A 27,560-nucleotide genomic window follows, 5' to 3' on the forward strand; every position below is an offset into this window, starting at 1 on the left:
GGATGTGTAATAATGAACTTCACTGAGCTAAAGGAGTATGTTCTAACCCAATGCAAAGAAGCTAAGAACCATGATAAAACACAGGAGCTGTTAACCAGAATAACTAATTTAGAGAGGAACATAAATGGCCTGATGGAGTGAAAAAATGCAACATGATTACTTCACAATACAAACATAAGTATCAATAACCGAATAGACCAAATGGAAGAAAGAATATCAGAGGTTGAAGATTATCTTGCTGAAATAAGACAGGCAGACAAGATTACAGAAAAAAGAATGAAAAGGAAGAAATAAAACCTCTGAGAACTATGGGATTATGGAAAAAGAACTTATGACTGATTGGGGTACCTAAAAGAGACAGGAAGAATGAAACCAAGTTGGAAAACACACTTCAAAGTATCATCCAGGAGAACTTCCTCATCTTAGCAAGACAGGCCAACATTCAAATTCAGGAAATCCAGAGAACCCCAGTAAGATATGCCATGAGAAGATCAACCCCAAGACATAATCATCAGAGTCTCCAGGTCACCTACAAAAGGGAGACCATCAAACTAATAGCAGACCTCTCAGAAGAAACCCTACAAGCCAGAAGAGATTGGGGGCCAATATTCAATATTCTTAAAGAAAAGAATCTCCAACCTCAAATTTCATATCCAGCCAAACTAAGCTTCATAAATGAGGGAGAAATAAAATCTTTTTCAAACAAACAAATGACGAGGGAATTCATCACCACAGGCCTGCCTTGCAAGAGCTCTTGAAGAAAACACTAAATACAGAAAGGAAAAACCATTATCAGCCGCTACAGAAACACACTGAAGTACGCAGACCAATGACACTATGAAGCAACTACATATACAAGTCTTTAAAATAACCAGCTAGCACCATAATAACTGGATCAAACTCACACATAGCAATATTAACATTAAACGTAGATGGACTAAATGTCCCAATTAAAAGACATAGAATGGCAAGCTGGATAGAGTGAAGATTAATTGGTGTGCTGTATACAGAAGACCCGTCTCACATGCAAAGACACACATAGGCTCAAAATAAAGGGATGGAGGAACATTTACCAAGCAAATGGAAAACAGAAAAAAGCAGGGGTTGCAATCCTAGTTCATGACAAAACAAAACTTTAAACCAACAAAGATCAAAGAAGATAAAAAAGGTATTACATAATGATAAAGGGTTTAATTCAACAAGAAGAGCTAACTATTAAAAATATATGTGCACCCAACACAGGAACATCAAATTCGTAAAATAAGTTCTTAGAGACCTACAAAGAGACTTAGACACCCACACAATAATAGTAGGAGACTTTAACACCCCACTGTCAATATTAGACAGATCATCAAGACAGAAAATTAACAAAGATATTCAGAACCTGAACTCAACTCAGGATCAAGTAGACCTGATAGATACCTACAGAACTCTCCATGCCAAAGCAACAGCATATACATTCTTCTTGGCACCACATGCCATTTACTCTAAAATTGATCACACAATTGGAAGTAAATTACTCCTCAGCAAATGCAAAAGAACTAAAATCATAACAGTCTCACAGACCACAGCACAATCAAATTAGAACTCAAGATTAAGAAACTCACTCCCCAAAAGCACACAATCACATGGAAATTGAACAACCTGCTCCTGAATGACTCTTGGGTAAATAATAAAATTGAGCCAGAAATTAATGAGTTCTTTGAAACTAATAGTAACAAATAGACAACATATCAGAATATCTGGGTCACAGCTAAAGCTCTGTTAAGAGGGAAATTTATAGCACTAAATGCCCACATCAAAAAGCTAGGAAGAGATCAAATTGACATCCTAACATCACAATTAAAAGAACTGGCGAACCAAGGAAAAAAAATCCCAAAGCTAGCAGAAGACAAGAAACAACCAAACCCAGAGCAGAACTGAAGGAGATAGAGACGCAAAAATCCCTTCAAAAGATAAATGAATATAGGAGGTTGTTTTTTGAAAACAATTAATAAAATATATAGGCTGCTGGCTAGACTAATAAAAAGGAAAGTACAGAAGAATCTGATAGATACAATAAGAAATGATAAAAGGGATATTACCATTGACCCCACAGAGATACAAACAACCATCAGAGAATACTGTAAACAACTCTGTGCAAATAAACTAGAAAATCTAGAAGAAATGGATTAATTCCTGAACACATACAGCCTCCAAAGACTGAAGCAGGAAGAAGCTGAATCTCTGAATAGACACATAACAGGTTCTGTAACTGAGGTAGTAATACATAGTCTACCACCAAAAAAAAAAAAAAAAAAAAAAAAAAAAAGAAAGAAAGAAAGAAAAGAAAGGTAAAAGCCCAGGACCAGACAGATTTACAACTGAATTCTACCAGAGGTACAAAGAGGAGCTGATATCCTTTCCTCTGAAACTATTCCAAAAAATTGAAAAGGAGGGACTCCTCCTTAACTCATTTTATGAGGCTAGCATCATCCTGATACCAAAACCTGGCAGAGATAAAACAAAAAAAGAAGACTTAGGGCCAATATCCCTGATGAACACCGATGCAAAAATTTTCAATAAAATACTGGCAAATTGAATCCAGCAGCACATCAAAAACCTTATCTACCGTGATCAAGTTTGCATCATCCCTGGAATGCAAGGCTGATTCAACATAAACAAATCAAAAAACGTAATTCATTACATAAACAGAACTAAAGACAAAAACCACATGATTATCTAAATAGATGCAGAAAAGGCCTTCAATAAAATTCAACATCTCTTCATGTTAAAGCTAGGTACTGATGGAACATATCTCAAAATAATAAGAGCCATTTATGACAAACCCCCAGGCAATATTATACTGAATGGGCAAAAGCTGGAAACATTCCCCTTGAAAACTGGCACAAGACAAGAAAGCCCTCTCTCGTCATTCCTATTCAACATAGTATTGGATGTTCTGGCTGGAGAATCAGGCAAGAGAAAGAAATAAAGTCTATTCAAACAGGAAGAAAGGAAGTCCAGTGATCTTTGTTTGCAGATGCCATGATTGAATATTGAGAAAACCCCATTGTCTCAGCCCAAAAACTCCTTAAGGGGATAAGCAACCTCAGCAAAGTCTCAGGATACAAAATCACTGTGCAAAAATCACAAACATTCCTTTACACCAGCAACAGGCAAGTGGAGAGTCAAATCATGAATCAACACCCATTCACAAAGGGAATAAAGAACCTAGAAATAGAGCTAACAAGGGAAGTGAAGGACCTCTTCAAGGGCAATTGCAATCCACCGCTCAAGGAATTCAGAGAGAACAAAAGCAAATTGAAAAGCATTCCATCCTCATGGGCAGGAAGAATCAATATTGTGAAAATGACCATACTGCCCAAAGTAATTTATAGATTCAATGCTATTCCCGTTAAACTACCATTGACATTCTTCACAGAATTAGAAGAAACTGTTTTAAAATTTATATGGAACCCAAAAAGCTCATATGGCCAAGACAATCCTAAGCAAAAAGAACAAAGCTGGAGGCTTCATGCTACCCAACTTCAAACTATACTACAAGGATACTGACACCAAAATAGCACGGTACTGGTATGAAAATAGACACATATGCCAATGGAACAGAATAAAGATCTCAGAAATAAAACTGCCCATCTACAGCCATCTGATCTTTGACAACCCTGACAAAAACAAGCAATGGGGAAAAGATTCCCTATTTAGTAACTGGTGCTTCAGAACTGCCTAGCCATATACAGAAAATTGAAAAAAAAAACTATAAAAAGGAAAAAGATCATATCCTTTGCAGGGACATAGTAGAGCTGGAAGCCATTATCCTCAGCAAATTAACACAGAAACAGAGAACCAAATACTGCATGTTCTCACTTATAAGTGGGAGCTGGAAAATGAGAGTACCAGGAGGGAAAAATACATACTGTGGCTTGTCAGGGTAGGGGTGGAGGGAGTGAGAACATTAGGAAAAATATTTAATGCATACTAGGCTTAATACCTAGGTGATAGGTTGATAGGTGAAGCAAACCACCATGCACACATTTACCTATGTAACAAACCTGCACATGTACCCCAGAACTTAAAATTAAAATTTAAACAAAAGAATGAATAGATTCATGAAATGTAATTCTGAAATTTGACTCTCTGTACCTTTAAGATGGACCCTTAAATTAAAAAATATCTATTGTATATATATATTTTTTTGATAGGGGTAGGAAGTGTTTAGGGAAATTGGAAGGGGTTATACAGTTCTTTAAGAATCAAAGAGTACATCTTCCTGAAAATAGCACATAGACAAAGTTTTTTTTGGAAATAACCTTAGGAATATTGGAACTCTCTAATGCCACCTCCAGATGTGATCCCATGTTGATTATAAGGTTTTGATGAGACTTTTTTTTACTCCAACCTAGAATAATACATTTATTTACAATGTGACCTAGAAAACACACACACACACACACACACACACACTCTCTCTCTCTCTCTCCCCCACTCTCTAGCACACAGAAATCATTGATGCCTACAATTCTTCCTCTAAGTGTGATTTACTCTGATATATCCTGTTTTCCTTCATTTACAAAACTGTGGATGTATTTATTGACATGCTAAACTGATCTTAGTAATAGATTGTATTTATTTTTTCTTAGACTCTTCTTTGGAGCAGAATAAAAGATCTGGCCCATCAGTACACACGGGTCCAGAGGGACATGTTCACCCTGGAGGACACACTGCTAGGCTACCTTGCTGATGACCTCACATGGTGTGGAGAATTTGAGACTTCTGGTGAGGCTCTGGGCCCTGTGGGATTTCCCAGGGATGTGTAGGGTATACAGGGTGAGTTCTGCTAGGGGCCCTGAATGATCAGTGTGGAGGACAGCGCCACAGGCACCCACCCTGAAGCCATCTGTACTTGAAGTTTCATAGTTTGAGGTCTTAGATTTAAATATTTAATCTATTTTGGTTTTATTTTTGTATGTGATTTGAGATAGGGGTCCAGTTTCATCTTCATCCATTCAGCCTTCTGTGCCTTCTGATTGGAAAGTTTAGTCCATTTATATTTGATGTAAATGTTATTATTTATAAATAAGGACTTACTCCTGTCATTTTGTTACTGTTTTCTGTTTGGTTTGTGGTTTTGCTTTGGTTGCCTATGCTCATGGGGTATTGCTCAATAATTTTTTGCCCAGACAAATGGCAAAAAATTCTCTTTCTTCTTTCTCTCTTTTCTCTTTTCCTTTTATGAAGGTGATTTTTTTTCAGTTTTCTGCTTTTTATTTACAAGTAGTATCTTATAACCCATTATTTAAAGTTGATAACAACTTAACACCGTTTGCATAAAGAAACAAGCAACAAACAGAAAGCTAATAAAAAACTCGAATCTTAACTTCATTCTTCCACTTTAAAACTTTTGTTGTTTCTGTTTATATCTTATTGTACTGTATATGTCTTGAAAAGTTATTATAGTTATTATTTCTGATTGGCTCATCATTTAGTTTTTCTACTTAAGAAAAGAGTGGTTTACATACCATAGTTACAGTGTTAAACATCCTGTGTTTTTCTGTGCACTTACTATTGCCAGTGAGTTTTGTATCTTCAGATGATTTCTTATTGCTCATCAACATCCTTTTCTTTCTAATTGAAGTGCTCCCTTTGGCATTTCTTCCAGGACAGGTCTTGTGTTGATTAAATCCCTCAGCTTATGTTTGTCTGGAAAAGTCTTTATTTCTCCTTCATGTTTGAAGGATATTTTCACTAGATATACTATTATAGGATAAAAACTTGTTTTTTTTTTTTCTTTCAGCACTTTAAATATGTCACGCCACTTTCATCTGCTCTATAAAGTTTCCACTGAAAAGTCTGCAAATGTATTGGAACTCCACTGAATGTTATTTGTTCTTTTCTCTTGCTGGTTTTAGGGTTTTTTCTTTATTCTGGACCTTTGGGAGTTTGATTATTAAGTGCCTTGGGGCAATCTTCTTGGGTTAAATCTGCTTGGTGTTCTATAACCTTCTTGTACTTGGATATTGATATCTTTCTCTAGATTTGCAACGTTATCTGTTATCGCTTTGAATACACTTTCTACCTGTATCTCCTTTTCTACCTCCTCTTTGAAGCTAATAACTCTTAGTTTGCCCTTTTAAGGCAGTTTTCTAGATCCTGTCAGTGTGCCTCATTGTTTTTATTCTTTTTTCTTTTGGCTTTTCTGACTTTGTATTTTCAAGTAGCCTGTCTTCAAGCTCATTAATTCTTTCTTCTGCTTGATCAGTTCTGCTTTTAAAAGACTCTGGTGCATTCTTCAGTGTGTCGTTTGTACTTTAGAGCTCCAGAATTTCTACTTGATTCTTTTTAATTATTTTCATCTCTTTGTTAAATTTATCTGATAGAATTCTGAATTCTTTCTTTGTATTATCTTGAATTTCTTTCAGTTTCCTAAACACCCCTATTTTGAATTATTTGCCTCACGTATCTCTGTTTCTTCAGGATTGATCTCTGATGTCTTATTTAATTCATTTGGTGAGGTCATGTATTCCTGGATGGTCTTGATACTTGGAGAGGTTTGTCTGTGTCTAGGCATTGTATTTATTGTAGTTTTTACAGTCTGGGCTTGTTTATACCTGTCCTTGGAAAGGCTTTCCAGATATTCTAAAGGACTCAGATATTGTGATCTATACTGTATCTGCTGTAGGGGGCCCTGCACGCCTAGTAATGCTGTGGGTCTTGCACACACTCGTAGAGGTACCACCTTGATGGTCTTGGACAATTTCTGGAAGAATTCTCTGAATTACCAGGTAGAGACTCTTTTGATATTCCCTTTACTTTCTCCCAAACAGAGAGTCTCTCTCTTTTTGTTCTGACCCACATAAAGCTGGGAATTGAGTGACACACTTCACAACTAGGACTTTGCTGGGTTAGACCTGAAGCCACTACAACACTGGGTCTTGCCCAAAATCTGCTGTAACTATTTCCTGGCTACCATCTATATTTGCTCAAGGCTCTGGGGCTCTACAATCAGCAGGTGACAAATCCAGCCAGACCTGTATTCTCTTCAGGGTGGCAAGTTCCTCCAGGCCCTGGGCTGGTCCAGAGGTACCATCCAGGAGCCAGGGACTAGAGTCAAAAACCTAAGAAGTCTACCTAGTATTCTATTGTACTGTGGCTAAGCTGGCATTCAAACCCCAAGACACAGTCCTTCCCATGCTGTCCTCCCCTTTCCTAAGGCAGAGGAGCCTCACCTCATGGCTACCACCATCACAGGCCCAGGGAGTACTGCCAGTGTACTGAGAATATTCCGAGGCTCAAGCGCTCTTTAGTCAGCTGTGGTAATCCTTCCTGGCCTGGGACTCACCCTTCAAGGGAGGCAGTTCCCCTCTGTCCCAGGGCAGGCCCAGAAATGCTATCAGAGAGCCACATCCTGGAATCAGGGACCCCAAGTCCAGTTGGGGTTCTACCTCTCGCTGGCTGTACCTGAGGCCAGCAAATCTCAGAGTATCACCCAAGGCCCATGACATACGAATTGGGTATCACTTCTGTTTTTTCAGGGCCCAAGGGCTCTTCGGTTAGCAGGTGATGAATCCTGCTAGGACTGGGTGCTTCACTTCAAGACAGCAGGTTCTCTTTTGGCCTAGGATGTGCCTAGAAATGCCGTCTGGGAGCCAGGGCCTTTCCAGGTGGCCTTGTAACTCTCACCAGTGCCTTATCCTGTGGCTGAGCTGGTATCCAAGGATGCAAGACAAGGTCCTCCCCACTCGTCCATCTCCTCTTCTCAAGCAGAAGGAAGGGGCCTCTTTTGGATACATGAGCTGTGCAGCCTGGGCTTAGGGGAGGAGTGATGCAAGCACTCCTTGGCTACCCTGGCTGGCATCTCAGTAGGTCACATGTGCCACCAGCTTTGAGCTCAGTTCAGCATTATGACTCACTTAGGAGTTGCAGTCCTTGTGGCCTAGACTGCCCTTTAAGTTTATTTAGAGCCCCAGGACACTTTAGTCTGCAGTAGTGAGGCTTGTGAAAACTCAGGTTTCTAATGCTGGGATTGACAGTTCCCTTCTGGCTAGGGCTGATTTAAATGTTCCCTCTGGGGACGGGCATCAGTTGAGTTTGGTCTGGTATCGCTTTCTGCTGTAACAGGGAACCACTGAGTTCAATGCCTCGCATTTGCTGTGCTCTTCCTCTCCCTAGCACACAGAATCCCTCTCCACACCAAGCAGCTATTGCTGGGGGATGAGAGAGGGGTGGCACTGGTGATTTAAGACCATTCTGTCTATCTCTTCAGTGCCTCTTACAGCGACATGAAGTTAAACCCAGGTACTATAAGTGTCTGCCTTGACTCTTGGTTCTTATGAAGGTGCTTTTCTTGTATAGATAGTTGTTAAATTGGTGTCTTGTGAAGGGGATGTTTGGTGGAGCCTTCTATTCCTCCATCTTGTTCCACTCTCAAGTCTGAGTTCCTTATATATTTTGGATATTGACCCCTTATCAGATGTATGGTTTGCCAATATTATCTCTCTATCCATAAATCAAATTTGTCTTTTTTATGCTTTTAATCATTTCTTTTGCTGTAGAGAAGCAATTCAGTTTGATGTAATCCCATTTGCTAATTTTGCTTGTGTTGCCTGCATTTTAGAGGTCAAGTGCAAAAAAATCATTGCCAAGACCAATTTTTTGTAGTTTTTTTTCCTATGGTTTTGCTGAAGTTTAGATATTTGATCCTTTGAACTTAATGTTGAAATTTGATCTCCAATGTGAGGAGGGGAGGCCTAATGGGAAGTGTCTGGGTCATTGGGGCAAATCCCTCACAAATGGCTTGAATGGCTTGGTGCTGTCCTTGTGGTAATCACTGAGTTCTCACTCTCTTAGTTCCCATGAGAGCTGGTTGTTTAAAAGAGCTTGGCACCTCCCCTCTCTTCTGCTTCCTCTTTCACCATGTGATCTCTGCACACACTGATTCATTTTCACCTTCTGCCACTAGTAGAAGCAACCTGAACTCCTAAGCAGATGCCCAGCCTTGAACCTTATAGCTAGCAGAATAATGAGTCACATAAACCTTTTTTTAAAATAAGTTACCCAGTCCTGGGTATTCCTTTATAGTAACATACTAACAGACTAACATAGTTTTTTTCTAGTAGTTATGCAGTTTCCGGTCTTACATTTAATTGCTTAATTTACTTAAATCAATTTTAAATTTAAAGTTTATGTAAACTTTTTGGTTGATTTTTGCATATGATGTGAGATAAAGGTTCAATTTCATTGTTCTGTGTGCTGGTATTCAGTTTTCACAGTATCGTTTATTGAAGAAATTTTTCTTTTCTCATTGTATATTCTTAGCACCTTTGTAAAAAAATCAATTGACCATTCATTTATGAGTTTATTTTGGGGCTCTCTATTCTGTTCTATTGGTAAATATATGTGTTTTTTTGGCCAGCACCGTACTGTTTTAATTACTATACCTATAGTTTGAAATCAGGTAGTGTAATGCCTTCAGCTTTGTTCCCTTTGCTCATGATTACCTTGGCTATTTTTTTTTTTGTGGGTTCATATGTATTTTATAATTGCTTTTTCTATTTCTGTGAAAAATGATATTGGAATTTAGACAGAGATTGCATTGAATCTGTAGATCTCTTTGGGTAACATGGACCTTTTAGCAGTGTGAATTCTTCTAATCTATGAGCATGGAATATTTTTCCATTTATTTGTGTCTTTTTCAATTTCTTTCATCAATGTTTTGTAGTTTTTGGTATACAGATCTTTTACTTCCTTGGTTAAATTTATTCCTAAGTACTTGGGTTTTTTTGTAGCTATTAAAATGGGATTATTCTCTTTATTTCTTTTTCAGATAGTTTGTTGCTAATGTACAGAAATACTATTGATTTCTGTGTGTTGATGTTGCATGCTTCAACTTTACTATATTTGTCAGTTCTAACAGTTTTTTGCTGGAGTCTTTAGTGGACTTTTTAAATATATATAATTATGACATCAATAAACAGTGGCAATTTCACTTTTTTTTGTTGGATGCCTTTTATTTCTTTCTCTCACATAATTGCTCAACAAGGACTTCTCCGTTATTATGTTAAATAGTAGTGACAAAAGTGGGCATCCTTGACCTCTTCTAGATATCAGAGAAAAGGTTGATTTTTTGCTGTTGAGTATAAGGTAGCTGTGGGCTTCTCTTATATGACCTTTATTTTATTGAGGTACATTCCTTGTATACCTAATTTGGCAAAGGTTTTTATTATAAAAGGATGTTGAATTTTTCAAATGTTTCTTCTGAATCTAATGAGATGATCACATGCTTTTTGTCCTTCATTACATTTATTAAAATTTGTGTATGTGGAAGCATCCTTGCATCCCAGGGACAAATCCCACTTGATCATGGTGGATGATTCTTTCAGCATATTGCTGAATTCAGGTTGCTAGTGTTTTGTTGAGCATCTTTGCATCTATGTTCATCAAGGATCTTGGCCTGTAATTTTCTTTTCTTGTAGTGTCCTTGTCTGGCTTTGGTATCAGGGTAATGCTGGCCTCATGAAAAGAGTTTGGAAGTATTTTCTCCTCTTCATTTTTTTGCAAGAGTTTGAGGAGGATTGGATTTAGCTTTTTTGTTTGATATCATAGCACTCAGCAGTGAATTCATCAGGTCCTGGGCTTTCCTTTGATGGCTTTTAAATGACTGATTCAATCTTCTTACTCATTATTCCTGTTAGATTTTTCATTGCCTCATGATTCAGTCCTGGTAGGTTGTATGTGTCTAGAAGTTTATCCATTTCCTTTATGCTATTTAACTTGTTGGCATATATTAATGATTGTTTGTAGTGTCTCTTATGACCCTCTCTATTTGTGTAATATCCATTGTAATATCTTATTTTTATATTTCTGCTGTTATTTGAGTCTTCTTTTTTCTTAGTTAAGTTAGCTGAATATTTGTTAATTTTGTGTATCTTTTCATAAAAACCAACTCTAAGTTTTGTTAATCTTTTGTGTTGTTTTCCTAGTCTCTATTTTATTTCTTTTATAATCTTTATTGTTTCCTTCCATAATGTTAAATGTTTTTGTTCTTTTGAGATCTCTCTTCTTTCTTGATGTAGGTATTTATTACTATAGCTTTTCTCTTAGAACTGCTTTTGCTCCACCCCCTATGTTTTGGGAATATGGTATTTACATTTTCATGTCTCAATATATTTTAAAATTTTCCTTTTAATTTCTTTATTGACTCGTTTATTCAGAAACATGCTGTTTAATTTCCATATATTTGTGAATTTTCCAATATTTCTTCTTTTATTGATTTCTAATTTTCTACCATTGTGGTCAGAAAAGATACCTGATATGACTTTAACCTTCTTAAATTTGCTAAGGCTTGTTTTTCGTGTCCTAATATGTGCCCTACCCTAGAAAATATTCTGTGTGTGCTTGAGAGGAGTGTGTATTACGTTACTGTCAGATAGTGTCGATGCTGATGTATATGTCTCTTAGGTTCATTTTGTCTAAAGCACTGTTCAAGTTCATTGTCTCCTTGTTAATTTTCTGTTTAAATGATCTGTTTATTGTTGAAAGTGGGTATTGAAGTTCCCTACTATTATTGCCTTACATTATATCTCTCCTTTCAGATACTCAAATATTTATTATTTATATTTAGGTTCTCTAACGTTGGGTGCATGTATATTTACAATTTTGCAAATTGTTACAAATTTTACAAATTATTACAATATTACAAATTTACAATATCTTAATTAATTGACCCCTTTATCATTATACAATGTTGTTTGTTTCTTTTTACTTTTTGACTTTAAGTCTATTTTGTCTGAAAGAAGTGTAGTCACTCCTGATCTCTTTTAGTTTCCATTCACATGGAATACGTTTTTCCATTCCTTCACTTTCAGTTTATATGTGTTCTTAAAAGTAAGGTGAGTTTCTTGTTGGCAGCGTATAATTGGATCTTAAAAAAATTCTATTCATTCCCTCTGTTTTTTTGTTGAAGAATTAATCATTTTACATTCAACATAATTATTGATAGGTAAAGACTTGCTACTGCCATTTTATTAATTGTTTTTTGCTTTTTTTTAAACATACTTTGTTTCTTTCTTCCTCTCTTATTGTCTTTCTTGTGGTTTCATTGTTTTACACTGGCTGGGTACTGTGATGGCTTCTTATCACATCATTCATAGGATGTATTTCCTGGCCAGGCAATTATATTTGGTATCTGAAGTTCAGCAGCATTTCAGGCCGGGCTCCAAGGTTAGGTAGACAGGCAAGATCGAGGATATGCTCCTTAGAAATGCACAATTGAAGATCACCTTCCTGAGAATGGAGCCATGGGTTGACTTTTGACTGAAGTGAGCAGCTGTTTGACCTTCCTGATCAACTGGGACTATCTTTGATGCTTCTCCAAAATGCACTGAGGTAGAAGATTCCCTGCCTGGGTAGGTCGGTGGCAGGCATTTTGGCTGAGTGGAGCCACTGCTTGACTTCCTGGATCAATTAAATCTAGCTTTTATCTTTCTCTAGGATGGGCAAAGACAGTCATCTACCTCCCTGGGTTGGGTCATTAGGGTGGTCTCTGAGGCCAGGAGTGGAATCTAGCTATCTAGGAACTTAAGCTAGATTGAACTTTCCAAAGTGGTTCTGAAGGAGACCAGCTTAGCTTGTTTTGGGCCATGAAACTGGCTGGTATTTCCTATAGGATGCCATAGCTGGCAGAAACACAGTGGTACCATCAGGATCCATGTGCTGGTCACTATGACTTCTGCCTCCTTTCTTTATTTCTACCTAATCTGATGCAATCTAGTTGTCCTCCTATTGTCAACATTCCCTGTGAAATGAGACTGGAGTCACCTTTCCTGGAAAGCATCTTGGAATGCTAGGGAAGATGGATAATTACCTCTGGTTCTCTTTCCCCCTATAGAAACCATGGCCCAGGAAAATCTTCTCCATCTGGCTTTGTGTCCTTCTTTGGGGGAGGAAAAGGGGTGCCATAGTCAAAGTGAGATCTTTCTTCTTACCCATCCAATTTGGTTTTCATTCAGTTCTGTGGACCACATAGGTGTCTCAAGCTTGTTTTCAAGTATTGAAGCCTTCAAAAAGACACCCTGGTCTGTGGATAATTGCTAGTTGAACTTTCTATAGAGTAGAGTCTGAGACTTTCTATCCTGCCATCTTGCTGATGTCACTCCTCTAGGCATGAAGTATTTAGTTCTGGAGGCTGAGAAGGCCAAGATCAAGGCACTGAAAAAGTCATTGTCTGGTGAAGACTTGTTCTCTGCTTGTTGCTATGTCCTCACATGGCAGAAGGTGGAAGAGTAAAAAGGCCTAATTTTTATATTTTAATTTTTTAGTATTTTGGCTTACTTCTTTCTCAACATTTTAACTTGATTTAGTTTTGCCTTGTTTATTTGTTTTACTATTTTTTATTCTTCTTTCTTTCTTTCTTCCCCTCCTCCTCCTCCTCCTCCTCCTCATTATTCTTCTTCTTCCTCTTGTTCTTTCAGAAACAGTCTGTCCCTCTCATTCAGATTGTGGGGCACAATCTCAGCTCACTGCAGCTTCAACCTCCTGTGCTCAAGCAATCCTCCTGTCTTAGCCTCTTGAGTAGCTGGGACTATAGGCATGCGCTACCATGCCCAGCTAATTTTGGTGTGTTTTGTAGAGACAGAGTTTACCATGTTGCCCATGTTAGTCTCCAACTCCTGGGCTCAAGAGATCCACCTGCCTTAGCCTCCCAAAGTGCTGGGAATACAGGTGTGAGCCATTGTATCCAGCCTGTTAGTTTTAATATGAAGTACTTAATTTATGTTATAACTTTCTAATCTCCTTTTTTCTCTTGCCTTTTTTGTATTCTTAAGTTTATTTCTGTTCCTTGCTAAATTTTCTTCTTTTTCTTTTTATTCCTAACTTTAAATTTTTATTTTATGTTATGTTTATGTTTTCATAATGGCAGGCAGCAATGGGGAAGAATCCTATTGGGAGAGGAAAGATGACAACTGAGAGAATCTCTTTAGATGTGATTGTGAAGATAAAAGAGGTTTACATTCATGAAAACATATATGCTTTAAAGCACTTTACAAAATGTATGTCCGTTTCACCATCAACCTTTTTACCTCTATCAGGAACATAATTCCTTTTGACTCCACAATAATTATTTATATCTGTACATGGGAATGTTTCTTTTTTATTTTTGTGGTTTTGGTTTTAAAGCATTTAATCATAATGAGACTCCTAGAATTACTATATCATGTACCCTCTGAAGGCAAGGTTCCCATTTCATTTATCTTTCTAAGACCTAAAATTCAATAAATGTGCATTAAAGCAGATTTCTTTGGGAGAAGTGACACAAAAACTATGTATTCATGCTCTATATCTATTGTACTTTACTCAGGGCTAAGACTGCCTTGATGAGGGCAAGTGCAGGAAGACTCTGAGCCCATCTGAGAGTAAGTGATGAAGACTTAAGAAGGTGGGGCAGGAAACTCAGCCAAAGAGAATTGTCAGGAAGCAGAAAAGTGGTTGGCAAAAGCAACCACTGAAGGACTGATCTCACCTCTAATTCTTCCTGGACTGGGGATAATGTAGAGGGCTTATCTCTATCAGATGAACTTTTGCTAGCATTTCCCAGAATCATGACTTGCCACTGTGTTCCCATCTGGGATTTGGAAGATAAGGTGAGAACTTTGGAAGGAATTCAGGGGGCACTTAGCTAAATTGGGTCAAAATGTGTCCGTTCTCCAGCCTCTGTCTTGGCAGTGACACATTGGAAAATGGTTCCACTATGATTGAACAGCCAGGGAAGAGTGGAGCTTATTTATATTCACTCTTTTCCACTTTGTCTTCTATAAACTGTGTCTTTTAGAAATAAACTATCGATCTTGTCCAGACTGGAGAAAAGACTGCCACAACAACCCTGTTTCAGTATTCTGGAAAACAGTTTCCCGCAGGGTAAGTACCAAGCAGTGAAATTCTAGAGCTTTGGAGACCACAGAACTTAAGATGTCATCCAGTCAGTGCTTGGTTTTAACACTTTTGGATTATAGATCCTTTTAGGAATGAAAATATAGGATTCATCCCTGAGAAAAAGGTTCAGAAGCACATGCCAGAAAATGTACACATCTAATTTTAGAACATTCATAGATGGTTCATGGCTTCCAGTTGCAGAATCTTTGCTCTCATACACTCTTTGACTTTGGCTACCAGGAACCTGGGGTTTAATTCTCTGATTCAGGTATTAATCAATCTTAGATTCCTGAGACAGTCATAACAATCTACATGTGTAGACCACTTACTACGTGCCAGGTACAGTCCTCAGCTCTTGTGTGTGTGTGTGTGTGTGTGTGTGTGTGTGTGATGGAGTCTCGCTTTGTTGCCCAGACTGTAGTGCAGCATCACGATCTCAGCTCACTGCAACTGCTTCCTGGGTTCAAGCAATTTTAGTGCCTCAGCCTCCCAAGTAGCTGGGATTACAGGTATACGCCACATCTGGCTGATTGTTGTATTTTTTTTTTTTCCTGAGAGAGTATTGCTCCATCACCCAGACTGGAGTGCAGTGGCACAACTGCCTCACTGCAACCTCCGCATCCCAGGTTCAAACAATTCTCCTGCCTCAGCCTCCAGAGTAGCTGGGATTACAGGCACCCACTACCACACCCAGCTAATTTTTGTATTTTTAGTAGAGATGGGGTTTCACTATGTTGTCCAGGCTGGTCTCGAACTCCTGACCTCATGATCCACCTGCCTCAGCCTCCCAAAGTGCTGGGATTACAGGTGTGAGGCATCATGCCCGGCCAGTCCTCAGCTCTTTATGTGAACTAAGAACTTGCATCTTCACCATATTGTACTCATTTAACACATAACAATGTGAAGGTATAAGTAAATAAGGAATCTACTAAATGTACAGACATAGTAAGTGGCATATGTGGGGGTTTATCCCAAGCTGTCTGACTCCAGATTCAAAATCTAGGCTGGAAAATACTCCATGGCACCCTCTACCTATTTTTTTAATTGATACATAATAATTTTACATATTTATTGGATATGTAGTGATGTAATACATGTAAGGTATAGTGATGAGATCAGGGTAATTAGCATATCTATCATCTCAAACATTTATCATTTCTTTATGTTGGGAGCGTTCAACATCCTTCTCCTGGCTAGTTGAAACTATTTAATAACTATAGTCATCCTACAGTGCTATCGAGCAACAGAATTTATTCCTCCTATCTGACTATAATTTTGTGTTCTATAACAAATCTCTACCTATCCCCTCTCCTCCTACTTTTCTCAGAGTCTAGTGGCCTCTGTTCTGACTTTTACCTCTATAAGATCAGCTTATTTTTAGCTTCCATATATGAATGAGAACATGTAGTATTTAAGTATTTGTTTCTGGCTTACTTCATTTGACATAATGCCCTCCAGTTGCAGCCATGTTGCTGCAAATGACAGGAATACATTTTTTTTTTTTTTGAGACAAAGTCTTGCTCTGTTGCCCAGGCTGGAGAGCAGTCGTGCAATCTCAGCTCACTGCAACCTCTATCTCCTGGGTTCAAGCAATTCTTCTACCTCAGCCTCCCAAGTACCTGGGCCACCATGCCTGGGCCACCATGCCTGTCTAATTTTCGTATTTTTAGTAGAGACAGAGTTTCACTATATTGGTCAGGCTGGTCTCGAACTCCTGAGCTTAGCTGATCTGCCAGCCTTTGCCTCCCATGGTGCTGGGACTACAGGCATGGGCCACCATGCCTGGCTAATTTTTGTATTTTTAGTAGAGAGGGGGTTTCACTATGTTGGCCAACTTGGTCACAAACTCCTAACCTCAGGTGATCTACCTGCCTTGGCCTCCCAAAGTGCTGGGATTACAGGGATGAATCACTGCACCTGGCCAGGAATATATTTTTTAATGCCTGAATACAATTCCATTGTGCACATATACCCCCATCTGTTTCTGACCTTACTCAAAGCTGACTGTGTATATTTATTTATCTTGTAAGTTGCTTCAGTGTAAGTGGACAAGGAAACATTTCTTTTCAAGTGTATTAGGAAAAAAAGAGAAAGAAAGGAAGAAAGAAATGAAAAAAGAAGGTGGGAGCAACAATATACTAATTATAATTCTTCAAAATTAAACTTAGACATCTGAGGAGCTGGGCCAGGTGGAAATGTATTTGTTAAGTGCTTATGTCTTAGTCCATTTGTGCTTCTGTCACAAATTACCTGAGACTTGGTAATTCTTTAAAAAACAGGAATTTTATTTTCTCATTGTTCTGGATACTTGGGAAATCAAGGATTAAGGTGCCAGCAGATTGGATGTCTGGTGAGGCTGCTTTCTGATTCCAAAATCGTGCCTTCTTGCTGTGGCCTCACATGGCAGAGGCAGAGGGGCTAAAGGAACCTAACTAGTTCCCCGGAGCCCTTTTATAAGGGTATTAATCCCCTTACGGCCTAATTATCTCCTAAAAGACCCACCGCTTATTACCATCACACTGGTCTTAGGTTTAGTATAAGAAACACATACATTCAAATCATAGCAGCATATCTGTGACAAGTCTTGAGGAACATTCCTGTGTCATTCCCATTGAGTCATCCCCATAGGTGTTGTGACAAATCCCCACATTAAAGGTGACGAAACTAAGCCTCAGAAGTCAAGTGACTCATCCAAGTTCCCTGGGATAATAAGCTGCAGAGCCAAGATCCTAACCTTGGTCTTCCTGATTCCAAAGCCATGCTCTTCAATTTTGTTCTTTGAATCTGCTTATTAATTCTATCTTTTAAATGTCAGTTTGATTTTAACTCTGGGTTGTACCTAGCTACACCTCTGTCTTAGGGGGATTCATGTAAACCCTGCTATGATGGAGACAGGGAAACAGCCTGGAAATTGACATAAGGAGACTATGTTTAAACTTGGGCAGATTCTTTTACTCATTCTGATCTTCAGATTCCTCATTTGTCAAATGGAAATCAAAATATGCCTGTTCCATAGGGTCACTGCAATGTTTAAAATGAGATACCACTATCCTGTAATGTAACTCACTTTGAAAATCCACTCACTTTGAAAATAGTTTATATTCCACCTGCCCCAGCACCTCAAATGTCTAAGTTTAATTTTGAAGCATTATAATTAGTACCTTGTTATTCCCACTTTCTTCTTTCATTTCTTTCTTCCTTCCTTTCTGGTTTTTTCCTAATACACTTGAAAAGAAATGCTTCCTTGTCCACTTACACTAAAATTGTAAGTTGCTTACACTGGAGCAACTTACAAGATAAATAAATATACATAAACTGAGTACTTACTATGGACAGTGAGTGATCATGGGCACTTTATAGTTTTTGCTTGTTTGCTTTTTTTGAGAATAGTTTCTGTTTCACTACTCTATGGTATGTTTTAGGGCAGTGCTGTTGCTAAGAACTTTTAAAATCAAGTCACATTTTATATGTATCAAGAACATCCTTGTGTTCCCCACTCAGTCCTTGGTACTGGAAGTATAGAAGTGTTTAGGATTGAAGGCATCCTACACTTGTGAGCTGCCAGCACCTTTATCTTTGCCATTCACTCACGGACGTATGTGGATGCCCTTCTTTTTTCAGATTTGTTCCTTTCTTTTTCGGATAACAGAGGCAGTGTGTGTGTGTTTTTTAATTTTTAATTTTCGTGGGTAGGTTAAACTCATCATTATAATACAATACAGTTGGCTGATGTGGAGGGAATGTAGGATGCTGTCAGAGTCAGCGAAGGGGACCTGAGCTAGTTCCAGGGGTTGGGGAGGCCTCCTGGAGGGAGCATATAGGCCACTTTATTTTGTTCATTTTTTTCCAAAGCCTAACAAAGATTCCTGCTGAATGTTTGTTGCATGAAGAAATAAGACTCTTTGCTCAAGCATATTTATTCATTCATTTATTCAGTCCTCCTTTCTCTCTGTGCCTTTCCAGGCCTGAGGGTCCCCTCTTCTCTCCTCGGTTTCCCCTTTTGTGGTGTTCCTGTTTCCCTTGTCTCCGAATCATCCACCTGCTCCCACTAAACAAGCGTAATGTCTACAGTGCATGACACTGAGAAAGCACTTTCATTTTCCCCCTCTAGACATTCTTCTTACTCATATGGACTTCTAACTTCTAATCCACTGAATTTAGCAGCTCTATGAACTACAACATTGAACATTGTTCACTTATAGATTGGAGCAACTGCTTCAGGAATTTTGATATGAAGCATAATCTGTCCAGTGGCTTGGAATGAAAATTATGTAGATCTGACATTCCTGTGCTAAAACCATATAGAACATCTTTGCTTAACTAGCTATTGCTAAGTATTGTTCTGAATGAAACTGCTGGAGCATGATGATTAAGTTTGCATGATGAATGGTGGACATTTCTTTTTTTTTAAGTTTGCAGAAACTGCGTGTGGTGTGGTCCATGTGATGCTCAATGGGTCCCGCAGTAAAATCTTTGACAAAAACAGGTACACATTCATTTTGCATCCTGTTTGCAAGTATACTATTGCGAATTTCACAGTGAATATTTCATCCCTAGAAAGAATATGCCTTTCATGTTTCAGGTCAGTTCTGAAGATCTGAGCCAAAAAAGGTAAACATTTTGAATTCTATGGAGAGAGTTGTCTCCCAAGTCAATGCTTTTGTCTGATTTCTTCTTTGCCAAAAATCCTCAACCAGGTTCTAATGGCCACTGCACTACATCTATCCCCTGCTCTTAACTTCTCCAGATATGGTGTGATTTTCTTAGCTTTCTCTCTCGTTACATTCCACCCGACCCATCGATCACCGTTGTTCACACTGTTCCCCCATATGACCTGCCTCCCCTGCTCCCTTCTGTCTAAATCCTCACCATCCATGAAGACCTGCCTTACCTCCCCTTTCCTCCAGGAAGAGTGTAGTAATCTCAGTTCAGTAGTATCCCAATTCAGTAGTAAAACTATTACTGGGAACACTGGGAACTGTGCTGAGCTCTTGGCCTTCACTGTCTTTTTGCAGACATTGCCAGCAATGTACTGTAGTGGTTAAAAGCAGGTACTGGAGGTCATTACATATTATCTGTGTGACCTTAGGTGGGGTACTCAACCTCTGAAAGCCCCTGTATATGTTCCTGAAGAGGTGATGGTGATGGGAAGATTAACGGAGACAATGGATGAAAAATGCTGAGCTCTGTGCCTGACAACAGAGAAAGCACTCAGTAAGAATCAGCTGTCATTCTCATTTGATGATCCTCACCAGTGAATCTGGCCACACCTGTGCCTTCTTGTCTGATCTCCTACACTTATGGTTTTTACTACATCAATTGCCTTTTTGGTCTTTGCTCTCTGATTTTTGTTCTCTAATCCCACATAAGGCTGACTGAAAGGAGGAAGCATATATTAATCTGCCTGGGAAACTCTAGGTGCTCCACATAATTTTTCTTCTCTCCAGTTTTGATATTTAATTATACAAGGAAGCATTTGTCCTTTTGTCTTCTGATCCCAATTTTTTGGGTGAAAGCATTAACATTTCAGAATTTTATGATCTGATATTATGGTTTAAGTACTGGAGAGTCAGTTGCCAGAGACTAACAGGGAAGAGTTTCGGAATGGGATTAAGGCAGGCCACTGTGGTCTTTCAAAGCACTGCCTCTCAAACTTTGCTGAGCATGGGAATCACTCGGGGATCGTTCAACTGCAGATCATTTCAGCAGGTGGTGGTGGCTGAAGTTCTACATTTCTAATGAGATACCAGGTGATGTTCATTAGGTTGGTCTAAGGACCACTCTTCAAATAGCAAGTATTTAAGGAATCAACATAACTGCACAATTTAAGAATTTTATTTTGAGAATCTTGTTAATCGAGGGTCATGCTGAATAAGAAAATGTTATTGATTTGCTATTTGATGGGTCAACTCCAAACGATAGGTCCTAGCCAGTGCCATCCTGCCTGCTGGTTTTTAAGGGGGGGGTGGATGCTTTAGTTTCAGGTTGACGGTGTTCTTTGCTTCTTCTATTTTAGCACTTTTGGGAGTGTGGAAGTCCATAATTTGCAACCAGAGAAGGTTCACACACTACAGGCCTGGGTGATGCATGATGGAAGAGGAGATTCCAGGTATATCTTACTACTTTGTACCCAAGGGATATTTCATGAATCAGTTCATGAAAGAATCCACAGTCACAAGAACTCATTGGGAGCAAACTGACTCAGAAAATGAATGTACATGAATCTCATCCCAACAGCCTCTTAACTTTATTTGTACAAAGGATATTTACCTGCTTCACACTTCAACTCTCCTGCTGACCCGGGAGCTCTTAGACACTGGACTTCTGCTTTGCCTCTTTATCTAACGGTCTTGTCCAGGGCCTGCTACAAAAACAAAGAGACTCAAAACATGTTCGTGAGGTCTTGTAATATTCTACTTTCTTCTTTCTTCCCCAGAGACTTATGCCAGGATCCCTCCATAAAAGAGCTGGAATTGATTATAAGCAAAAGGAATATTACATTTTCCTGCAAGAACATCTACAGGTAATCGATTTCTTCTTGAAGAAAAAAAATGACTATCTTGCCATCTGTAGAATTTCCTTTTATCCTCAGCCTCCTCTGAGCTTGGAGGGCTGTGGGAATCTTTCTTGGGGCTTGATGATGATCTCAGATGGCAACCTCTGGTGAACTCTGTCCCTCCTTCCAAGCCTAGTCCAGAAGGTTTTCCTAGCTAGTGGCCTTCACTTGGCCACCTTTCCCCAACCTTCTCTACTGGTTCCAAGTAGGACTTGCCTCTAAAGCTGACACAACCTTTGACAGCATATTTACTGGTTCCCAGTGTGAGTGGCCCAGCCCAGGATTCACTGGCCCGCTAGTCTCAGGAGAGCAAGGGAATGATTTGCTAAGCCCTTTCTACCAAGCTGTAAAATCCTTGTGACTTGACGTCATTTTGCATGTGAAGCTTCCTTAGTTGGATCTCAGTACAAATGCCTAACACCCGATAAGGTGTCATATGGCAGTCTACCAAGATCTATCTTTTTAAATAAAAAAATAAAGTATTTTAAAAACTTTACTAATAATTTGTATTTATTAGAAAACAGTTTATAATTACAGATAGATATATATTTTTAAAGTCACCTATAATTCTAGTTTCAAAACTAAGACCCCCTCACTCATTTTTAAGCATTTGTGACCAATGGTGTAGATAGGGACTTACTGGTAGAAGCATCTTTGGAGATTTTCCCATGTGTAATAGCTTGGAACAAGATGGATGTGGAAAGGAAAAGCTATTCAAAGAAAGTAGAAGCTGAGATGCTAGAATATTGTTCCTGTCTCCTGCCATTACCTTCTCCCATTAACCACATCAGAAAAGCAGAAGGATAGATTTAAGGGATTCTTCTGATAGCTTTAGTTTCCCAAATGACCTGAATTCCTCATTGATCAGCTTGCTTCTATCTGGAAACTGCCAGAAAAGGATGTGAGTATTCTATGGAAGTTTTACAGGAAAACAGAAAGAATGAATGAAGGAGCCACTGTAAAAAAAATCTTGCAGATATCTGACCAGTCTAAGCTGTTCAAAGAGATGTTGCATGGAGAAAATAGAATAGTAGAAACCTGGGTAAGGACTGGGAAATAAAGATGCCCTTATTCCCAATACTCTTTATTTTTTTTTTCTTGTTTTAAACATTAACCTTTTTTTAGTAAATGACCAGAGGGCCTTAATATTACAATTCATCAAACTCCTCATTTGTGTCTGCTCTAGGATCCAAGTGAGCTCACTCATTTTTCATCTGGAAAAAAATATGGGCATGGCTTCCATTTAGACTTGTACAGACAGTGGTCCATGTGGGAAGCAGGTCATTTATAAGCCAACACTTATTATTCAGAGCATCAGATCATGTGGCTTTAAACTTGGGGATTGTCTTGAAATCACTGTTCATTTTCTCCAACCATGAAGCTGTAATATATTCAGTATGACTCTTTGAATGACTGGATTGGCAGGACCCCTTGTGTTTAACTGCTGTGTGACTTTAAAGAACAGTTGTTTGTCTTTAGGGGAGCCCAAGGTGAATGTCATGGATACAGACATAGACTGTAGTTTAAATCTCTCTATTCCAAACATACCTTTTCATTTTAGCAAACTTCCGTCTAGCTCTTTTGATGTTATTATTTAATAATCAAACACCTCTTCCTTCCAGAAGTGTAATTATATACATACCTATATATGTATATATTAGACCTATACAAATTAGACTTCCTGATGACTCTAATATTAACCCCTTAATAAATTTCATCACTCAGAGGCAAACACTATTAACGTGTATATTTCCAAGCCTCTTTTTTTTTAATACACACATTCATGGTCCTGATAAAATGTATATGGAATTTCTTAACATATGTTTATATGTTTTAACCAGTGGAATGAACGGTGGATATCATAAAATGCAGTCAGCATGATTTATCTGGCTAGGCCCTCTAGTGGCATGTAAAAAAAAAAACCCTAAAGGGTACATTAATTCCTGTATGTTGCTTCAAAACATTAAAATGTTCTCTCTCCATCAAAATGTTATTCTCTCCATCAAAATGTTATTCGACAGATGAAAAGTCATGTCCATTTTATGGGGACATTGGACATGAATAGTTACATATTCACAGAGAGAGATCATCTTAACAGCATAGGTGCTACTGCTTTTTCAAAACTGAATTCCCAATTAGAAACTGGAATTAATAAACATAGTCATATTCTCCTCATTTAATGTAAAGCAAAGGTAGCTTCAAAAATCCTAAATACTCTTAGAAAGATTTCTTTTCCATAGCAGCATTTCCTTAATGAAGAGGATACTTTGTTTTCCCAGAATGTCTTCATGAGGGGCTCCCAGGTTACCATATTGGCGAGGGTGGAGTGACTCTATATTTAGAGCTGCTGTACCCAACTGGTCGTGACAGTTGACTGGGGGTGAGCCTGAGGTGACCCATCACAAGGGGAGGTTCTGACACCTCTTCCTTCCAGAAACCCAGGGGTGTTGGCAGCTGCTTCTGAGGATCTCCCTCTTCCTTGGCTCATATTTAGCAAAATCAAATTTAAAGAATCTCCTTCCTCGCTGTCTACCATCCCCCATTCATGTGCCAGACACTCCCATTGGGTCCTGTTGCTTTAACTAATTTTTGTGAAAATGATAGTCATTCACTTGTCAGATGCTTATCTAAGGTTTGTTCTGTGCAAAGGAAGTTTGGTCTCCTTGCTGAAGGTCTCCAGCCTTTCCCAGAGGGTCTACAACCTCTGCCTTTTACCCTGGATCCAACACTCCCTCAGGAAGCTTCCAAAGAGAAGAAAGCAAATTAGTCATAGAAACTATGGGGGTCCCTGGCCTTGGTTGCTGCTCCTGCTGTGTTTTGATCATCAGCTGACAGGGACGGCTCCTCTTCTGACGTGTCACTGCAGGAGATGAATTTGTATGGATGCTAAGTGGTCTGCGCATATTGTTATAGCTAAAAAGGGGGCTTCCTCCATTAGCAAATTGGACCACAGATGTATTCTATGGCCTCTTGATTTCCTTTTTTGCTTTCTTGTCATAGACCTGCCAAGTTTCTTCAGTGTGTGAAAAATCCTGAGGACTCATCTTGCATATCTGAGATCTGAGCCAGTCGCTGTGGTGTTTTACCTCCTTGACTCCTTGTGGTTTATGTCAACATACATGACTCAGCAGACTTGCTGGTGCAGAGCCGAAGATTTTGGAGGGTCCTCACCAATAAGGTCAACACCAGAGATAGAAGCCTTTTTCCCCAAAGTCTTAAAATAACTTACATCATCAGCATAGCTTTTATTGTGATCTATCAATAGTCAAGAAAAATTATTGTATAAAATTAAAATGAAAGTTTTATATTAATCCTTTCTACTGAAAAATGACCACACCAAACCTCTCTTATTAGAACAGGCAAGTGAAGAAAATGAATGCTCAAGTTTTCAGAAAGCATTACATTTCCAAATGAATGACCTTGTTGCATGATGTATTTCTGTGCCCTTCTTTTCCCCCTGTAGTTCTAACGTGGGTATCTTTGCCATCTCTGGCCCAAGGACTTCCTGACCTACATGTGTAAATATTCCCTCACCATGTATATTACTCTTCTTATAAGTGACTTCTCTCCTGGATTACTGGTTGCTCACAAACCTCATATTTTACTCATAAATGTGCTACTACTCCGTCTCCCTACTCCATTCTCATTTGCTGTAAACATTTCTCTTACCATCCCAACTTTCACTCACCATCATGCTTACCCAAAGGCTGTGGGAATGACCTGGGCTTTAATGCCCCTTTTCTAACTTCCCAAGGCTCACCATTTTCCTGTTGTAATGGTTCTTGACCTTATAATGTTTGAGGCACATTTTCAAATACAGTCATTTGATTTTAGAATGAATACTTGAAAGGACACACACACACACACATACACACACACAAATATATGCAAGTGCATGAGACTGCACACACACACACACGCCTGTATACAGTCGTATGATATATATGCGCACACACACACGCCTATATACATATGTCACTTAACAATGGGAATATGTTCTGAGAAATGCATCGTTAGGTGATTTTGTCATTGTGTGAACATCATAGATGACTGTATTTACACAAACCTAGATGATATAGCCTCCTACACACCTGGGCTACACGGTATAACCTTTTGTTCCTAGGCTACAAACCTGTACAGCATGTGACTGTACTGAATACTGCAGGCAATTTTAACACAATAATGAATGTTGGTATATCTAAACAGAGAAAAAGTGAACATGCAGTATGATAATCTTATGAGACCACCATCATATATTTGGTCCATCATTTGGTCCATTGTTGGCTGAAAAGTGGTTATGAGACACATGATTGTATATATCCTTTCCTGTTACAAAAACAGTGTCTCTCAGTCCACAGTAATTACAGCATTCAGTAGGTCTGACTTTAGCCCTGAGTCACCATTCGTGTCAACCTGTTTAGTGCCACATCCAAATCTCTTACATAACCAGCAGACAAAGCTAGCAAATAATTTGGCAAAACATATTGTTTCTTTGGCTTTGTCTTGGCAACTTTCTGTGCCTTTCGTAGCTCTTGTTTGAAGGAAGCTCAACCCATGTCTGCACACTGTGATACAAAGGGGACAGCATCGACTTGCTTCTTGGTGCCTTATTCTTCCTTAGAACAATTCCTAAATGTGTAACTTAAGTTTCTCAGGAAGATTCCATACTGCACAGAAAAACTGCTTTTATGAGTTTTTAAAAGGCAGATTTTTGTATGTGCTGGATAATTTTTATGTATGACAGATAAAAATTGTATAAAGTAAAATATTAAAGTACACCTAGAATACTGTATAACTTTAAGTCATTTTATTAACACATTGCTATTTTCTCACAGTTTTTCTTAGAATAATGAAGCAATTAGTTTACTTATACTATGAAGAGTCATCATTTTAATATTTATTTTAAGCAATCCACCAACAACTCAGTAGCCAGCTGAGAGGTGCTGTCTAGAGAGGTGGTGATTAGCTGGGCCTTAGCTCACACACACAAAGCACAACAGACTTTGAACCATCCGCCAACAGGGCATTTATCCTTGAACTTGATTCAGAGAGGCACACATTACCGTTCTCTAATTGGAATGCAAGTAGCACAAGGCAGCGAAAACTATGGAATTAAGAGGCAGGTGACACATTGGGCAAGTTTATTAACATCTGTGACTCTCTAGTTTGAAATATATTTGTAACAGACAAAAATGAATCATACAAACAATAAAAGTATAATAAAGAGCTGTGTTGAATAATTATTTTAAAAAGAGTTGTTTCCGGGTTTGAAAGAATTAAGGGACAGGTTAAGTGGGTGGCACACTGTAGACAACAGGACCTCCCACCTACTGCACCCCACGACTGAGTGAGTTAGGTAGCTGGGGAAAGGATAGGCCACTGTCCTGGTGTGTCTCATTGGTGGAGTAAGTGGGAATAGATGCCAAGAGTCCGTGCTACTGTCTACAAAGACCTGAGTCCTTACTCACACCTCTTTATCCTTTGACACATCGAAGAAGAAAGAATGTTGTTTTTCAGTAGGAGTCTCACGTTTGAGAATCACATCATGACACATCTGTTGTTCTCTGTTAACAGACTTACTTTGAGGCCCGGCAGGATTTAATATAATGACAACAAAATGTGTGATTTTTTTTTTTTTTAACTTTTATTTTAAATTCAGGCATACATGTGCAGGCTGTTTACATAGATAAACTTGTGTCATGGGGGTTTGCTGTACAGATTTTTTTTTTTTTGAGACGGTGTCTCGCTTTGTTGCCGGACTGGAGTGCAGTGGCTCGATCTGAGCTCACTGCAACCTCCACTGCCCAGCTTCAAGTGATTTTCTTAGCCTCCTGAGTAGCTGGGATTACAGGCCCATGCCACCATGCACAGTTAATTTTTTCATATTTTTAGTAGAGATGGGGTTTCAACCTGTTGGCCAGGATGGTCTCAATCTCCTGACCTCATGATCCACCTGCCTTGGCCTCCCAAAGTGCTGGGATTATAGGTGTGAGCCACCGCACCCCATCCGTTGTACAGATTATTTCATCACCCAGGTATTAAGCCTAGTACCCATTAGTTATTTTTCTTGATCCTC

General features: G+C 38.8%; 1 protein-coding gene across 2 annotated transcripts in view; it reads left to right on the forward strand.

Annotated features, from left to right (window-relative positions):
• The window catches only part of CD38 (CD38 molecule), a 68,179-nt gene extending 41,469 nt beyond the window's left edge, over nt 1-26,710 (forward strand). For both annotated transcript variants that reach the window (XM_021668215.2, XM_064365799.1), the window contains exons 3-8: nt 4,641-4,776; nt 14,828-14,913; nt 19,341-19,414; nt 20,945-21,037; nt 21,365-21,451; nt 24,485-26,710. In XM_021668215.2, the coding sequence (XP_021523890.1) occupies nt 4,641-4,776; nt 14,828-14,913; nt 19,341-19,414; nt 20,945-21,037; nt 21,365-21,451; nt 24,485-24,548 (540 nt within the window). In that variant the 3' untranslated portion in view covers nt 24,549-26,710. The remainder of the gene's footprint in view (nt 1-4,640; nt 4,777-14,827; nt 14,914-19,340; nt 19,415-20,944; nt 21,038-21,364; nt 21,452-24,484) is intronic.
• The last annotated feature ends 850 nt before the right edge of the window (nt 26,711-27,560 follow it).

Source organism: Aotus nancymaae, unplaced genomic scaffold (assembly GCF_030222135.1).
Source record: "Aotus nancymaae isolate 86718 unplaced genomic scaffold, 86718_ANA_hifiasm-v0.15.2.pri h1tg000006l, whole genome shotgun sequence".
NCBI classification, from domain to species: domain Eukaryota; kingdom Metazoa; phylum Chordata; class Mammalia; order Primates; family Aotidae; genus Aotus; species Aotus nancymaae.